This window comes from Vulpes vulpes, chromosome 15 (genome assembly GCF_048418805.1).
Source record: "Vulpes vulpes isolate BD-2025 chromosome 15, VulVul3, whole genome shotgun sequence".
NCBI classification, from domain to species: Eukaryota; Metazoa; Chordata; class Mammalia; order Carnivora; family Canidae; genus Vulpes; species Vulpes vulpes.
In genome coordinates this window covers 492744-512084 of record NC_132794.1, presented here as the reverse complement: position 1 = coordinate 512084, position 19341 = coordinate 492744, and the positions used below count along the sequence as shown (strand labels likewise).

The following is a 19341-nucleotide window of genomic DNA, read 5'->3' as shown; positions in this document are numbered from 1 at the left end:
GAGAGACATTGCACCCCAGGCCCACACACATCGAGCGCTTGCCCTCAAAGTGGCAAGACTCTGCATCCTTAATATTTTTTTTTAATTTATTTATTCATGAGAAACAGAGAGAGGCAGAGACACAGGCAGAGGGAAAAGCAGGCTTGATGCAGGGAGCCCGATGTGGGACTCGGTCCTGGGACCCCAGGATCACGCCCTAGGCCAAAGTCAGCAGTAAACCACTGAGCCACCCACGCTGCCCTCGCATCCTTACTATTGAAATGTAATTATGTCTCTGCCACAAAAGCAGCTTTAAGATTTTCATTTTACTTAATGTACAGACACCTGAAAAGACAGAAGAGAAAAAAGAACAAAAGTGGTACAGGGTACTAGATTACAGGTCCAACAGAGCCCTTGCAAATGGTCAATATACCTTTAACCTAATAAATAGTTACAATTTTTAATTTTTAAATGACCAGTAAGACAACTTCCACACTTTCTCATCAGCAATATCTGATGTTTGCAATTACAAGTGTCTCAAGTACATGACAGCTGGCAGTCAAAACTGGCAGCACATGTCTTACATGGCAGTGGTCCTCAGATAAACCAGTATCTAAAAGAGATTATTATGGCAAAATTCTGTCAACCAAGGGAGCACAGAAAATGTTATCAAATACATTTAGTCACAAAATCAAAGAAGCTTAAACAAGCACGACGTATTTTCAGTAGCCATCCTCTGTGGCAGGTGGACACCAGCTCTGGACCTGAGCTGAAACCCAGGTCTCCTGGGACTGCAGGAAAATATATCAGCAAGTCCCAGCTCTTATGTATTTCCTAACGCTCCCTCCTGGGATTAAGAACAAACATCGATCCATCACTTAAATGGTCTCATACTTAGAGTAAACAGGGAAACAGACTTGCATTTATTAAAGACAGAAACACGATTGAAACAAAACACTTCTGTCCTCCATCTGCACTGGAATCTATGCTCTATGCTACTAAAGCTCATCTGGTCCAAGGCTACCTCAAGGGAGCTCAAGCACAGATTTCCCTGCATATTGAACTTCTTTCTACCCTGAGGCTTGGAGGTGAAATCAATAAAGTTCTTAAGTGACCATAAACTTAATACAGAAGACTGACTATACACATAAGATGTTATATGAGTCTCATGGAAACTACAGACCAAACACCTATCATAAATACACAAAAAATAAATAGAAAGGAATCCAAGCATATTATTTCAGAAAGCCATCAAACCCCATGTGAAGAGAGAAGAAAGGAACAGAGAAGAATTATAAAAAGCCAGAAAGTGATGAACAGAAGGGTAATAAGCACATACCTATCAGTAATTGCGTTGAATGTAGATGCTCAAATCGAAACACATAGGGTGACTGAAAGGATTAAAAAACAAGATCCATCTACGTGTTGCCTACAGGAGTCTCACTTCAGACCTAAAGACATACAGACTGACGGTGAAGAACGAGTGGAAAACACACACCATGCAAATGGAAGTGAATAAAAGCCAAGGTAGCAATACTCAGACAAGCTAGACTTTAAAACAATGACCATAGCAAGAGGCAAAAAGTACGCTACATAACGATAAAGGGAACAATATCTACGTACCCAACATGGGGGCACCTAAAAACATAAAACAAATACTAACAGACACAAAAGAGAAACTGGCATAAAACAGCAATGATAGAGGACTTTAACACCACATTCACATCAACGGATCGATTATCCAGACAGAAAATCAACAAGGAATCAGTGACTTTGAACAACACATTAGACCAGTTGGGCCTAACAGATATATATAGAATATTCCATCCAAAAACAACAGAATACAGATTTTTTTAGGTGCATAAGGAACACTCTCCAGGACAGATCACTTTTTAGGCCACAGAATAAGTCTCAATAAATTTAAGAAGACTGAAAGCATATCAGTTCTTCAGTTCACATGCTTCAGTTGGAAGCATCTCTTCCAACAACAAGAATATGAAACAAAAAAACCAATTAAAAGAAAAAATATGAAAAGAACCCAAATAAATGGGGGCTAACCAACAGGCTACTAAACAAAAAAATGGGTCAACCAAGAAATCAAATAAGAAATTTAAAAAATACAGGGAGACAAATAAAATGAAAATACAGCAGTCCAAAATCTTTGGGATACAGCTGTCCCAAGAAGATTTATAGTGATACAGGCCGACCTCAAGAAGAAAAATCTCGAATAAACAATCTAACCTTACACCTAAAGGACCTAGGGGGGAAAAAAGGACAAACAAAACCCAAAGCTTAGTGACACATGGGTGGCTCACTGGATGAGTGTCTGCCTTTGGCTCAGGTCGAGATTCCGGGGTACTGGGATCAAGTCCTGCATCAGGCTCCCCACAGGGAACCTGCTTCTCCCCCTGCCTGTGTCTCTGCCTCTCTCTCTCTCTCTCTGTGTCTCTCCTGAATGAATAAATAAATAAATAAATAAAATCTTTAGAAAACAAAACAAAACACAAAGCTTAGAGAAGGAAAGAAATAATAAAGATTAGAACAGAAATAAATGAAACACAGTAAACACAAAATAGATCAATAAAACCAACAGCTGGTTTTTCGTAAAGATAAACAAAACTGAAAAACCTTTAGCCAGACTCATCAAGAAAAAGAGGACTCAAAGAAATTACGTTAGAAATTGAGAAGGAGGGATCCCTGGGTGGCGCAATGGTTTAGCGCCTGCCTTTGGCCCAGGGCGCGATCCTGGAGACCCGGGATCGAATCCCACGTCGGGCTCCCGGTGCATGGAGCCTGCTTCTCCCTCTGCCTATGTCTCTGCCTCTCTCTCTCTCTCTTTCTGTGACTGTCATAAATAAATTAAAAAAAAATTAAAAAAAAAAAAAAAAGAAAAAAAAGAAATTGAGAAGGAGAGGCGCCTGGGTGGCTCAGTGGTTGAGCATCTGCCTTTGGCTCAGGTCATGATCCCCGGGTCTCTAGCCTCCACCCTGCCTTGCTCAGTGGGGAGTCTGCTTCTTCCACTGCCCCTCACCCAGCTCGTGCTCTCTATCTCAAATAAAAAATAAAATCTTTGAAAAAAAAAAATGGAAGAGAAAAAAACATCACAGAAATAGAAATGTTAGGGACGCCTGAGTGGCTACAGTGGTTGGGTGCCTGCCTTCAGCTCAGGTCATGATCCCAGGATCTGGGATCGAGTTCCACATAGGGCTCCCTGCAAGGAGCCTACTTTTCCCTCTCCCTGTGTCTCTGCCTCTCTCTCTCAGTCTGTGTCTCGCATGAATAAATAAATAAATCTTAAAAAACAAAAAAGAAATACAAAGGATGTAAGAAAATATAAAAAATTATATGCCAACAAACTGGACAACCTAAAAGTAGATAAATTCCTAGAAACATACAATCTTCTAAAACTCAATCAGGAAAAAAATAGAAAATCTGAACAGATTACTAGTAATGAAATGGAATCAGTAATCAAAAAACTCCCAACAAACAAAAGTTCAGGCCACATGGCTTCACAGGTAAATTCTATCAAATACGTAAATAAGAGTTAATAACTACTTTTCTCAAACTATTCCAAAAAACAGAAGAGGGAGGAAAACAGTCTATAAATGTAGTAACATTCATTCCACAGGGATCCCTGGGTGGCGCAGCGGTTTGGCGCCTGCCTTTGGCCCAGGGCGCGATCCTGGAGACCCGGCATCGAATCCCACGTCGGGCTCTCGGTGCATGGAGCCTGCTTCTCCCTCTGCCTGTGTCTCTGCCTGTCTCTCTCTCTCTCTGTGTGACTATCATAAAAAAAACAACAAAAAAAAAACAAAAAAAACCAAAAAAACATTCATTCTACAAAGCCAGCATTATCCTGATACAAAAACAGATACTACAAAAAAAGAGAAATACAGGCCAATATTCTTGATGAACATGGATGCAAAGATCCTCAACAAAATATTAGCAGACTGAATTCACCAATACATGAAAAATGATTCTCCACAATCAAGTGTGATTTATTCCAGCGATGCAACGGTGGTTCAATATTCATAAATCAATCAACAGGACACACCACGTTAACAAAAGAAAGGATAAAAACCATAAGATCATCTCAATAGATAAAATTAAAAAGCATTTGACAAAATACAACCCCACTGATGATAAAAACTATCAACAAAGTGCATATAGAAGGAACATATCTCAACATAATACAGGTCACACAGTGAACATCATATTTAATGGTGAATGAAAGACTGAGAGACCTTTTCATCTAGGATCATTAACAAATCAAGGATGCCCAACTCTCACCGCTTTTATCCAATATAGTACTGGAAGTCCCAGCTACAGCAGTGAGACAAAAAAATAAGGAAATCCAAATTGGTAAGAAAGAAGTAAAACTGTCACCCTTTGCAGATAATGTGATACTAACTATAGAAAACCCTAGGGGGATCCCTGGGTGCCTCAGCGGTTTGGCGCCTGCCTTTGGCCCAGGGCACAATCCTGGAGTCTCGGGATCGAGTCCCGCGTCGGGCTCCCTGTGTGGAGTCTGCTTCTCCCTTTGCCTCTCTCTCTCTCTCTCTCTCCATCATAAATAAATAAATCTTTAAAAAAGAAAAAAAGAAAACCCTAAAGACTCGACCAAAAAACTACGAGAACTGATAAATGAATTCAATAAAGTTACAAAGACACAAAATTCATACATGGAAATTTGCTGCATTTCTATACACTAATAACGAAGTAGCAGAAAGAGAAACTGAATTTAATCAAGGAAGTGTGGAGGAGGGGCAAGACGGCGGAAGAGTAGGGTCCCCAAATCACCTGTCCCCAACAAATTACCTAGAAAACCTTCAAATCATCCTGAAAATCTACGAATTTGGCCTGAGATTTAAAGAGACGAGCTGGAATGCTACAGTGAGAAGAGTTCGCGCTTCTATCAAGGTAGGAAGACGGGGAAAAAGAAATAAACAAAAGGCCTCCAAGGGGGAGGTGCCCCGCGAGGAGCCGGGCTGAGGCCAGGGCGAGTGTCCCCAGGACAGGAGAGCCTGGTCCCAGAGGAGCAAGAGCTGCACCAACCTTCCCAGGCGGAAAGGGGCTCGCAGGGAGCTGGAGCAGGACCCAGGAGGGCGGGGATGCCCTCGGGCTCCCTGGGACACTAACAGGCACCTGCGCCCCGGGAGAGTGCGCCGAGCTCCCTAAGGGCTGCAGCGCACACGGCAGGACCCGGAGCAGCTCAGAGGGGCTCGGGCAGCGGCTCCGTGGAGGGGGCTGCGGGGCGGGAGCACGAATCCAACAGCGCAGGCCCGGGAGCACAGGGCGGCGGGACACAGCCCGGGATCCGGGCTCCCCCGGGACAGGCAGAGGCCGGGAGGGCCCAGGACAGCGAGGACGCTCCTGCCCCGAGCTGAGCAGATCAGCGGCCCCGCCCCGGAGCCTCCAGGCCCTGCAGAAGGAGAGCCCCGGAGCTACTGCGGGAGCTGACTCCAGGGCTGCAGAGCTGGCCCCGCCACTGTGGTGGTTCCTCCTGGGGCCTCACGGGGTGAACAACCCCCACTGAGCCCTGCACCAGGCAGGGGGCAGAGCAGCTCCCCCAAGTGCTCACACCTGAGAATCAGCACAGCAGGCCCCTCCCCCAGAAGACCAGCGAGACAGACCAGTTCCAGGGGAAGTCAAGGGACTTAAAGTATACAGAATCGGAAGATACTCCCCCGTGGGTTTTTTTTTGTTTTTGTTTTTTTGTTTTTGTTTTGTTTTGTGTTTTTTTTTTCTTTCTCCTTGATTTCTGATTGCTTCCCCGACCCCACCCCACCCCTTTTTTTCTCCTTTCTTTCTTTTTCTTCTTTTTCCTTTTTTTCTTCTTTCTCTTTTTTCTTTTTCTCTTTTCTTTCCTTCTCTCTCTTTTTCTCCTTTTCCCAATACAACTTGTTTTTGGCCACTCTGCACTGAGCAAAATGACTTTTTTTTTTCTCCTTTCTTTTTCTTTCTCTTTTTCTTTTTTTTCCCTTTTTCTTCTTTCTCTTTTTTCTTTTTCTCTTTTCTTTCCTTCTCTCTCTTTTTCTCCTTTTCCCAATACAACTTGTTTTTGGCCACTCTGCACTGAGCAAAATGACTTTTTTTTTTCTCCTTTCTTTTTCTTTCTCTTTTTCTTTTTTTTCCCTTTTTCTTCTTTCTCTTTTTTCTTTTTCTCTTTTCTTTCCTTCTCTCTTTTTCTCCTTTTCCCAATACAACTTGTTTTTGGCCACTCTGCACTGAGCAAAATGACCTCACCTCAAAAAAAAGAATCAGAAACAGCCCTCTCTCCCACAGAGTTACAAAATCTGGATTACAATTCAATGTCAGAAAGCCAATTCAGAAGCACTATTATACAGCTACTGGTGGCTCTAGAAAGAACCATAAAGGACTCAAGAGACTTCATGACTGCAGAATTTAGATCCAATCAGGCAGAAATTAAAAATCAATTAAATGAGATGCAATCCAAGCTAGAAGTCCTAACAATGAGGCTTAACGAGGTAGAAGAAGAGGCTTAACGAGGTGGAAGAACGAGTGAATGACATAGAAGACAAGTTGATGGCAAAGAGGGAAACTGAGGAAAAAAGAGACAGGCAATTAAAAGACCATGAGGATAGATTAAGGGAGATAAATGACAGCCTGAGGAAGAAAAACCTACGTTTAATTGGGGTTCCCGAGGGCGCAGAAAGGGCCAGAGGGCCAGAATATGTATTTGAACAAATCCTAGCTGAAAACTTTCCAAATCTGGGAAGGGAAACAGGCATTCAGATCCAGGAAATAGAGAGATCCCCCCCTAAAATCAACAAAAACCGTTCAACACCTCGACATTTAATAGTGAAGCTTGCAAATTCCAAAGATAAGGAGAAGATCCTTAAAGCAGCAAGAGAAAAAAAGTCCCTGACTTTGATGGGGAGGAATATTAGGGTAACAGCAGACCTCTCCACAGAGACCTGGCAGGCCAGAAAGGGCTGGCAGGATATATTCAGGGTCCTAAGTGAGAAGAACATGCAACCAAGAATACTTTATCCAGCAAGGCTCTCATTCAAAATGGAAGGAGAGATAAAGAGCTTCCAAGACAGGCAGGAACTGAAAGAATATGTGACCTCCAAACCAGCTCTGCAAGAAATTTTAAGGGGGACTCTTAAAATTCCCCTTTAAGAAGAAGTTCAGTGGAACAATCCACAAAAACAAGGACTGAATAGATATGATGACACTAAACTCATATCTATCAATAGTAACTCTGAACGTGAACGGGCTTAATGACCCCATCAAAAGGCGCAGGGTTTCAGACTGGATAAAAAAGCAGGACCCATCTATTTGCTGTCTACAAGAGACTCATTTTAGACAGAAGGACACCTACAACCTGAAAATAAAAGGTTGGAGAACCATTTACCATTCAAATGGTCCTCAAAAGAAAGCAGGGGTTGCCATCCTTATATCAGATAAATTAAAATTTACCCTGAAGACTATAGTGAGAGATGAAGAGGGACACTATCTCATACTCAAGGGATCTATCCAACAAGAGGACTTAACAATCCTCAATATATATGCCCCGAATGTGGGAGCTGCCAAATATTTAAACCAATTAATAACCAAACTGAAGAAATACTTTGATTATAATACACTTATACTTGGTGACTTCAATCTAGCTCTTTCTACCCTCGATAGGTCTTCTAAGCACAACATCTCCAAAGAAACGAGAGCTTTAAATGATACACTGGACCAGATGGATTTCACAGATATCTACAGAACTTTACATCCAAACTCAACTGAATACACATTCTTCTCAAGTGCACATGGAACTTTCTCCAGAATAGACCACATACTGGCTCACAAATCGGGTCTGAACCGATACCAAAAGATCGGGATAGTCCCCTGTATATTCTCAGACCATAATGCCTTGAAATTAGAACTTAATCACAACAAGAAGTTTGGAAGGACCACAAACACGTGGAGGTTAAGGACCATCCTGCTAAAAGATGAAAAGGTCAACCAGGAAATTAAGGAAGAATTAAAAAGATTCATGGAAACTAATGAGAATGAAGATACAACCGTTCAAAACCTTTGGGATGTAGCAAAAGCAGTCCTGAGGGGGAAATACATCGCAATACAAGCATCCATTCAAAAACTGGAAAGAACTCAAATACAAAAGCTCACCTTACACATAAAGGAACTAGAGAAAAAGCAGCAAATGGACCCCACCCCCAGCAGAAGACAGTTAATTAAAATTCGAGCAGAACTAAATGAAATCGAGACCAAAAGAACTGTGGAACAGATCAACAGAACCAGGAGTTGGTTCTTTGAAAGAATTAATAAGATAGATAAACCATTAGCCAACCTTATTAAAAAGAAGAGAGAGAAGACTCAAATTAATAAAATCATGAATGAGAAAGGAGAGATCACTACCAACACCAAGGAAATACAAACGATTTTAAAAACATATTATGAACAGCTGTACGCCAATAAATTAGGAAATCTAGAAGAAATGGATGCATTCCTGGAAAGCCACAAACTACCAAAACTGGAGCAGGAAGAAATAGAAAACCTGAACAGGCCAATAACCAGGGAGGAAATTGAAGCAGTCATCAAAAACCTCCCAAGACACAAGAGTGCAGGGCCAGATGGCTTCCCAGGGGAATTCTATCAAACGTTAAAGAAGAAATCATACCTATTCTACTAAAGCTGTTTGAAAAGATAGAAAGAGATGGAGTCTTCCAAATTCGTTCTATGAGGCCAGCATCACCTTAATTCCGAAACCAAAGACCCCACCAAAAAGGAGGATTACAGACCAATATCCCTGATGAACATGGATGCAAAAATTCTCAACAAGATACTAGCCAAAAGGATCCAAAAGCACATTAAGAAAATTATTCACCATGACCAAGTAGGATTTATCCCCGGGACACAAGGCTGGTTCAACACTCGTAAACCATCAATGTGATTCATCATATCAGCAAGAGAAAAACCAAGAACCATATGATCCTCTCATTAGATGCAGAGAAAGCATTTGACAAAATACAGCATCCATTCCTGATCAAAACCCTTCAGAGTGTTGGGATAGAGGGAACTTTCCTCGACATCTTAAAAGCCATTTACGAAAAGCCCACAGCAAATATCATTCTCAATGGGGAAGCACTGGGAGCCTTTCCCCTAAGATCAGGAATAAGACAGGGATGTCCACTCTCACCACTGCTCTTCAACATAGTTCTGGAAGTCCTCGCCTCAGCAATCAGGCAACAAAAAGACATTAAAGGCATTCAAATTGGGAAAGAAGAAGTCAAACTCTCCCTCTTCGCCGATGACATGATACTCTACATAGAAAACCCAAAAGCCTGCACCCCAAGATTGCTAGAACTCATACAGCAATTTGGCAGTGTGGCAGGATACAAAATCAATGCCCAGAAATCAATGGCATTTCTATACACCAACAATGAGACTGAAGAAAGAGAAATTAAGGAGTCAATCCCATTTACAATTGCACCCAAAAGCATAAGATACCTAGGAATAAACCTAACCAAAGAGGTGAAGGATCTATACCCTAAAAACTATAGAACACTTCTGAAAGAAATTGAGGAAGACACAAAGAGATGGAAAAATATTCCATGCTCATGGATTGGAAGAATTAATATTGTAAAAATGTCAATGTTACCCAGGGCAATTTACACGTTTAATGCAATCCCTATCAAAATACCATGGACTTTCTTCAGAGAGTTAGAACAAATTATTTTAAGATTTGTGTGGAATCAGAAAAGACCCTGAATAGCCAGGGGAATTTTAAAAAAGAAAACCATAGCTGGGGGCATCACAATGCCAGATTTCAGATTGTACTACAAAGCTGTGGTCATCAAGACAGTGTGGTACTGGCACAAAAACAGACACATAGATCAATGGAACAGAATAGAGAACCCAGAAGTGGACCCTGAAATGTACGGTCATCTAATATTCGATAAAGGAGGAAAGACTATCCACTGGAAGAAAGACAGTCTCTTCAATAAATGGTGTTGGGAAAACTGGACATCCACATGCAGAAGAATGAAACTGGACCACTCTCTTTCACCATACACAAAGATAAACTCAAAATGGATGAGAGATCTAAATGTGAGACAAGATTCCATCAAAATCCTAGAGGAGAACACAGGCAACACCCTTTTTGAACTCGGCCACAGTAACTTCTTGCAAGATACATCCACAAAGGCAAAAGAAACAAAAGCAAAAATGAACTATTGGGACTTCATCAAGATAAGAAGCTTTTGCACAGCAAAGGATACAGTCAACAAAGCTAAAAGACAACCTACAGAATGGGAGAAGATATTTGCAAATGACATATCAGATAAAGGGCTAGTTTCCAAAATCTATAAAGAACTTATTAAACTCAACACCAAAGAAACAAACAATCCAATCATGAAATGGGCAAAAGACATGAAGAGAAATCTCACAGAGGAAGACATGGACATGGCCAACATGCACATGGGAAAATGCTCCTCATCACTGGCCATCAGGGAAATACAAATCAAAACCACAATGAGATCCCACCTCACACCAGTGAGAATGGGGAAAATTAACAAGGCAGGAAACCACAAATGTTGGAGAGGATGCGGAGAAAAGGGAACCCTCTTACACTGTTGGTGGGAATGTGAACTGGTGCAGCCACTCTGGAAAACTGTGTGGAGGTTCCTCAAAGAGTTAAAAATAGACCTGCCCTACGACCCAGCAATTGCACTGTTGGGGATTTACCCCAAAGATTCAGATGCAATGAAACGTCGGGACACCTGCACCCCGATGTTTCTAGCAGCAATGTCCACAATAGCCAAACTGTGGAAGGAGCCTCGGTGTCCATCGAAAGATGAATGGATAAAGAAGATGTGGTTTATGTATACAATGGAATATTACTCAGCCATTAGAGATGACAAATACCCACCATTTGCTTCAACGTGGATGGAACTGGAGGGTATTATGCTGAGTGAAATAAGTCAATCGGAGAAGGACAAACAGTGTATGTTCTCATTCATTTGGGGAATATAAATAATAGTGAAAGGGACTATAAAGGAAGGGAAAAGAAGTGTTGGGAAATATCAGGAAGGGAGACAGAACATAAAGACTCCTAACTCTGGGAAACGAACTAGGGGTGGTGGATGGGGAGGAGGGCGGGGGGTGGAGGGGAATGGGTGACGGGCACTGAGGCGGACACTTGACGGGATGACCACTGGGTGTTTTTCTGTATGTTGGTAAATTGAACACCAATAAAAATTAATTAAAAAAAAAATAATCAAGGAAGTATAAGACCTATACTCTGAAAACTATACAACACTGATTAAAGAAACTGAAGATGACACAAACAAATGGAAAGGTATTTCATGCTCATGGGTTGAAAGAATTAATACCGTTTAAATGTCTATACTATAAAGGAATGTACAGATTCGATACAATCCCTATCAAAACACCAACAGCACTTTTCACAGATAAAAACAAATAATCCTAAAATCTGTATGGAACCACAAAGACCTTGAATAGTCAAAGCAATCTTGAGAAAGAATAACAAAATTGAAAGTATCACAATCCCAAATTTCATAATATACTACAAAACTACAGTAATCAAAATATATGGTACTGGCACAAAAAGAGACACAGGGATTAATGGAATAGGATAGAGGGCCCATTCCTATACGGTCAATTGTCTATAAACAAAGGAGGTAGGAGTATACAGCGGAAAAAGATAGTTTTCAACAAATGCTGTAGGGAAAACTGGACAGCTACATGCATGGGAATGAAACTAGACCACTTTCTCACACCACACAAACAAAGAAACTCAAAATGGATTAAAGACCTAAATGTGAGACCTAAAACCTTAACACCCCTAAATGAAAACACAGGCAGTAACTCTCGGACATCATCCTTCACAACCTATTTATGAATAAATCTCCTCAGGCCAAGCAAACAAAAGCAAAAACAAGCTACTAAGATTATACCAAAATAAAAAGCTTTTGCACAGTAAAGGAAACCATCAGCAAAACAAAAAGGCAACCCACTGAATGGGAGAAGATATCCACAAATGATCTATCCAATACAAGATTAATATCCAAAATATATTAAGAACTTACATAACATAAAAAAAAAATCCAATTAAAAACAGGCAGGGGACCTGAATAGGCATTTCTCGAAAGAAGACATATATACGGCCAACAGACACATGAAAAGATGCTCAACATCACACTAGTCATCAAGGAAATGTGAATCAAAACCATAAATGAGATACCACCTCATACCAGTCAGGTGGCTAGAATCAAAAAGACAAGAAATAATGATATTGACCAGGATGTGGAGAAAAGGGAACCCTTGTGTACTGCTGGTGGCAACGTAAATTAGTACAACCGTTGTGGAAAACAGTTTAGAGGCTCCTGAAAAAACTAAAACTTAAAATAAGGGATCCCTGGGTGGCGCAGTGGTTTGGCGCCTGCCTTTGGCCCAGGGCGCGATCCTGAAGACCCGGGATCGAATCCCTCGTCGCGCTCCCGGTGCATGGAGCCTGCTTCTCCCTCTGCCTGTGTCTCTGCCTCTCTCTCTCTCTCTCTCTGTGTGTGACTATCATAAATAAATAAAAATTTTAAAAAAAATAAAAATAAAAATAAAACTTAAAATACCTTATGATCCGGTAATTCTACTACTGCGTACTTATTAACCCGATGAAACTGAAAACGCTAATTTGAAAAGACATCTGCACCCATATGTTTATAACAGCATTACTTACAATCATCAAGATGTGGAAGCAACCTAAGTATCCAGAGACACATAAACAAAGATACGGGTGTGGGTGGGTGTGGGCATGGGTGTGTGTAGGTGTGTAAAAATACTACTCAGCCATCAAACAAGAATGAGATCTTGCCACTTGCAACCCCATGGATAGATGTAGAGAATAATGTGCTAAGTGAACTAAGTCAGAGAAAGACAAATACCTTATTTCACTTTTATGTGGAACCTAAAACACAGAACAAAGGAACAAACAAAAACAGACTCTTAAATACAGAGAGCTGGTGGTTGCCAGAGGCAGGCAGGTGGGGGCATGAGTGAAACAGATGGAGATTAATTAAGAAGTACAAACTTCCAATCACAAAATAAATACGTCACAGAGATGACAAGAACAACACAGGGAATACAGTGAATAATAAATACTGGGGCAGCCCGGGTGGCTCAGCGGTTTGGCGCCCCTTCATTCAGCCCAGGGCGTGATCCTGGAGACCAGGGATCGAGTACTGCGCCGGGCTCCCTGCGTGGAGCCTGCTTCTCCCTCTGCCTGTGTCTCTGCCCCGCCCCCCCTCATGAATAAATAAATAAAATATTTTAAATAATAAATACTGTAATAATGTTGTATGGTGACAGGTGGTGACTACACTTACCTTGGTGAGCAATGAATCTATATATAGGACTTTCAAATCAATATGCTGTACACCTGAACCTAATATAACACTGCATGTGAATTAGACTTCAATTTAAAAAAATAAGTTAATAAAGTTCTTAAATGAAAGAATTCAGAGAAATCTTTTAACGTACGAAGCAAGAAAGGACCTTCTACTTGAGAAAAACTGACAGTGGCTAACTCGGCACGCAGAGGGCTACCACGAATCGTCCTGCTGACGGACACCTCCCAGAGCCAGCGCAGGGCCGGTGGCGGCGCTGGGCACGGAAGCGAGGCCCTCTCTGGACGCAACACGGCTCCAGCACAGGGACGCCATCTTATGGTTGGCCGCTCCAAGACATGCTCCTTGTCAGCGTGCAACACGGCTGGCGTGAACCGCGGCAGCCTGGCCACGGTGCCTCAACAACCCTAACCGTCCCACCACCCCACACCCTCAGCTCCAGGACACCGGCACTCGACTTACTTCAACTCTTGGGAGCAGGTCTCTCTCACACATTCCGTCACCACCAGCTCTGTGAGCTCTGCAGCCAGGCCCTGGCTCAGCTCACTTAACACCAGTTCTCGCTCTTGTTTCAACCTACGAGTAAAAGCACAAGGGTCACTTTGAAGGGACGGCACTCTCCTGACTTCGCAAGTGGGGATGTGAGTGGGGCTGCCTCAGCCGGCAAGCCCACTCCTCTGACCCGACCAGACAGCCACACGGCCACACACCCCAGCTTCCCTGCCACACCTTCCCCTCAACGCCAGCCGGGAGGGAAGGCTGCTGTGCACAAGGTGGCTGTGACCTCGGGACGCCCACCCACCCCCTGGGCTGCGCGCACGGGGCGCAGGTGAACCAGGGCTGAGGCCAGTGCAGTGGACAACGGTAGGAGCATCCAGGCCAGGGTGGGTTCTGTCCTGTGTCCATACCTTCCGACGCTGTCTCACACGCACAAGGCACACTCACCTCTCCTCTTCAGCCTGCCGCCTCTCCTCCTCCTTTCGCTCCCTTTCCTTAGAGACTTCTTCAGCTGCAATGTGCCTCAAAATACCTGTGGTTGCAGCTGTTAATAGCTCCTCCATAGCAGCATTGGAAACGCTAGGCAGAGAAAAGTGGGCATCATTCTAAATAGATAAATACAATCCAAGCAAGCTGCATAACTACATTTCTAATATCAGCATGGAAAAAAATACATATTTGGTCTTTAGCATAAAAATTAAACTCATGGTTAAAAACATACAATCTATTACAACTGACTCCTGTAGAAAGAGACAATCTGAATACACCTATAACTTGTGAGGAAATTGACTCAGTATTCAATTTTTTTTTTTTTTTTTTTTTTTAAATTTATTTATGATAGTCACAGAGAGAGAGAGAGAGAGGCAGAGACACAGGCAGAGGGAGAAGCAGGCTCCATGCACCGGGAGCCCGACGTGGGATTCGATCCCGGGTCTCCAGGATCGCACCCCGGGCCAAAGGCAAGCGCCAAACCGCTGCGCCACCCAGGGATCCCTTGACTCAGTATTCAAAAACCTCTCCTGATAAGGAAAAATCCAGAACCAGATGGCTCTACCGATAAATTATATTGAATACTTATGGAAGAACACCAACCCTTCTCAAACTCTTCTAAAAATCTGAAGAGAAGAAACATTCTCTACACTTCTGTGAGACTAGCATTGCCCTGATTGGATACCAAAACCAGACAAAGACACTATTAGAAAACTACAGATCAATATCCCTTAAGAATATTGTTATAAAAATCCTCAACAAAATACTAACAAACCAAAGTTCAGCAACATATTTAAAGGATTATATAAAATTACCAAGTGGGATCTAGTCCTGGAATGAAAGGATAATTCAACAAATGAAAACCAATGTAATACAAACATATTAATAAACTGAAGGGAAAAAACTCACATGATCATCCCAAGTAATGCAGAAAGAGCATGTAACAAAATTCAGTCCCATTTCATGATAAAAATTTTCAAAAAAAAAAGTAGAAACAGAATTTCCTCAACATGATAAAGCCTGCACATGAATATAAATGAATACGTGATACACCCACAGCTAACACCGTAGTCAGATGTGAAGGGCTGAAAGCTTTTCCTTTAAGATCAAGAACAAGACAAGGATGCCCTATTTGCTGCTTCTATTCAATACCATATTGGACATTACAGAAAAATAAAAAATATCCAAAGTACAAAAGAAAAAAAAACTATTATCTATCTATTCACTAAGGACGTGACCTTATATACAGAAAATCCTAGGAAGTCCACTCAAAACCTATTAGAACTGAGGGGCAGCCGGGAGGCTCAGCAGTTGAGCATCTGCCTTTACCCCAGGGCATGATCCTGGAGTCCCAGGATCGAGTCCCATGTCAGGCTCTGTGTATGGAGCCTGCTTCTCCCTCTGACTGTATCTCTGCCTCTCTCTCTGTCAGTCATAAATAAATAAAAATCTTAAAAAACAAACAAACCTCAATTTACTACATAAGTACAGTAATCAAAACAATGTGGAACTGGCATAAAAATAGACAATATGGACCAAAAGAGTAGAACAGAGAATCCAAAAAAGAAACCCTCACAGGGATCCCTGGGTGGCTCATCGGTTTAGCACCTGCCTTCGGCCCAGGGCGTGATCCTGGAGACCCAGGATCAAGTCCCACATCAGGCTCCCTGCATGGAGCCTGCTTCTCCCTCTGCCTGTGTCTCTGCCTCCATCTCTCTCTCTGTGTCTCTGTCTCTGTCATGAATAAATAAATAAATCTTTAAAAAGAAAGAAAGAAAGAAAGAAAGAAAGAAAGAAAGAAAGAAAGAAAGAAAGAAAGAAAGAGGGAGAGAGAGAGAGAGAGAGAGAGAGAGAAAGAAAGAAAGAAAGAAAGAAAGAAAGAAAGAAAGAAAGAAAGAAAGAAGCCCTCACATATGGCCAGTTGATTTCCAACAAGGGTGTCACGACCATTCAAAGAGGAAAAGACAGTCATTTTAAAATACAGAGAATATATACAAAAGAATGCTGTTGCATCTGTATCTTATACCGTATATGAAAATGAAACCAACGTACGTCAAAGACCTAAACTTAAAGACTTAAAACTATAAAATTCTTAGAAGGAAATATGGGAAAATATTCATATTGTTGGATTTAGCAATTTCTTGAATATGAAACTGAAAAGCACAGGCAACAAAAGAAAAATTCAATAAAATGAACTGCATAAAATTTAAAACTTTCGTGCACCTTAGAACACGATCAAGAGAGTGAAAAGGCAATCTAAACAAAAAGGCACTCCCAAGCAGAATAGGAAAAAATGTTTGCAAATCATGTATCTAAAAAGGGACTAACATTCAGAAAATAAAAGAACTCCTACAAACTCAACAATAAAAAAAACAATTCAAAAATGGGCAAAGGACTTGAATATAGATTTCTCCAAAGAAGATACACAAAGGGCAAGCACATGAAAACATGCTTAACGTCGTTACTCATCAGGGAGATGCAAACTACGAGATACCACTTTGCACCCACGATGATGATTACTACAAAAGTTTTTAAATGATACTGTGTGCTGGCAACGATGCAGAGAAAATGGAACCCTTGTGTGCTGATGGCGGGAATACAAAATGGTGTAGCCACTGTGGAAAAGCGTTTGGCAGTTTTTCAAAAAATATAAAAAAGAGGCAGCCCAGTGGCTCAGCGGTTTAGCACCACCTTCCTGCCTCTCTCTCTGTGTGTCTCTCATGAATAAATAAAATCATACACACACACACACACACACACACACACACACACACACACACACACAAAAGATCATATAATCCAGTAATTCCACTTCTAGGCATATGCCCACAAGAACTGAAAGCAGAGACTCAAATAGTTATTGGTAAACCAGTGTTCCTAACAGCATTATTCGCAGTAGTCAAAAGGGGGAAAAAAAAAAACCAGTGTCCATCAACAGACATATAAGCAAAATGTGGTACATATACACGTATATGTGTGTTGATACACGTGATCCTTGAACAGCACGCTTTGAACCGCACGGGTCCCCTGACACCAACACCACGGTAAGTGGACTTTCTTTCCTTTACGATTTTATTAACAATTTCTTCTCTCTAGCTTACTTTACTGATATATACAACAAACACGATGCGTGTTAATCAACTACTAACTGTTATCAGTAAAGCTTCCAGTCAATAGTAGGTTATAAGCAGTTGAGATTTTGGGGAGTCAAAAGTTAAACTCAGATTTTCGACTGCACAGGGCGTCAACACCCCAAGAGTCAACTGTATACTTCAAGGGAGTGTTATTCAGCCATAAAAAGGAAGGAAACGCTGATTTGTGCTACTATAGATGAACTTGAAGACGTTTTTGTATCTAAAATAAGCCAGACACAAAAGGACAAATACTCTTACGATGTCTCTCATGTGAGGCGTGTAAAAGAGACAAAATCATAAAGTCATAAAACAGAATAGAAGTTAACAGGAGCTGCGGAGAGAGGAGAATGGGATATTATTGCTGAATGGCTACAGTTTGGGATGAAAAATTTTGGAAATAGTGATGAGGGATACACAATATGGTTAACACACTTAAATGCCACTGAATTGTGTGCTTAAAAATGATTAAGGTGGTTAACTTTGTTATGCACATTTTATCACAATAAAACAAAGCCAATGAAATCCTATTTGTTTTTAGTTCAAACTAAAGGTAGGAGTCCAGTATAAGAAAATGAATCAAGCCTATCAATAACCTTAATCCTTTTGAGGCATCTGCACTTTTGGGTAAAAAAATACCTTTTAATCATTGCGTGATTTCATGTGTAATAGGATTTTACATGTCTGAAATTCTTAAGATAATCTGATTTACTAAATCAATTAGCTTTACTTAACTTTATAGAAGTCGCTTAAGTCTTAGAAAAGTTTTGACTATTAAATTTATGAAGACTAGATATCTAAAATATTAGAAACATGAGATTTATATTATAAATATAACTTGAAATCTCTAAAGAAATTTCATCATGGTATAAAACACAATTGATGTTGAATGTTTAAAAGGATTTAATCTGTTAAATTTCTTTTTTTTTTTTAATCTGTTAAATTTCTAAAGTAAAATTTAATCCAAGATCACATAAAAGTGTTTCTAATATTCAATAGAGAATAAATTGTTACTTCACTAGATTGTAAAGGCATATTTAAAGTTTAAGGAAAAATAGGCCTTACTTTAGAACTCTAACAAACCCAACCTTGCTCAAAAGGCGCACACCTGCAGAAACTCCTGCCAGCGACCGAGGTCAGGAGCGCCAGCACAGCTAAGGCTGCACCAAGGGCAGGTGCGTCCTGCCCGAGACCGAGCAGCTCCACGGGGAGAAACGGAGGGACGGGGGCCCGGCGGGCGGGCAGCTTCAGAGCGGAGGGGCACGGCACTCACCCCAGGGCTGTTGTGGCGAAGGCCGCCCCGGCGGCGCCAACCTCCTCACAGTCCCTCTGCAGGACCTCCTGGATGAGCTCATCCACCACCTGAGCCAGGTCCTGAGGAGAGGTCAGAGGGATCAGGCGTGGCAGGGAGACTCGGCCTCAGTCCACCCGGCCTTACAGCCCGAGGGCCCCGAGCCCTGCACAGGACCCGAGGTGGCCTGGGGCAGCCCCCGCCCTGGGGCAAACATCGCTCGCAAGCTGTCTGAGGGCCCCGACAGTCCTCACGTGGGAATCAGCCATGCTGCTTCTGGAAGGCTTTCCGGCTGATGAACGGAGAAGCCTCCCGGAGGCCAGGGCAAGCCCGCTGCCTGCCCACCGCCCGCCCAGCACACCCGCCACATCGCATCAAACATGCTCGTTTCTCCAGCCGTTCTTCACGTCCCCTCAGCACCTGCCCGAGCAGCAGGGTGGTGGGCGCAATCCTACCACCTATGTGGTCGACAGGCTCTGCTCAACCCCAACAGCGGGCACTGGGTGCTGCAGACCCCAGGCGTCCCAAGTCAACACGTCCCCAGCTGCATGTG

At 42.1% G+C, this 19341-nt stretch overlaps 1 protein-coding gene across 2 annotated transcripts in view; it reads right to left on the bottom strand.

The window, feature by feature from the left end:
• The window catches only part of MCM3AP (minichromosome maintenance complex component 3 associated protein), a 61622-nt gene that overhangs the window by 21277 nt on the left and 21004 nt on the right, over positions 1 to 19341 (bottom strand). For both annotated transcript variants that reach the window (XM_072738489.1, XM_072738488.1), the window contains exons 14-16: positions 18771 to 18871; positions 14325 to 14456; positions 13842 to 13955 (exon numbers count right to left, since the gene is read on the bottom strand). In XM_072738489.1, the coding sequence (XP_072594590.1) occupies positions 13842 to 13955; positions 14325 to 14456; positions 18771 to 18871 (347 nt within the window). The remainder of the gene's footprint in view (positions 1 to 13841; positions 13956 to 14324; positions 14457 to 18770; positions 18872 to 19341) is intronic.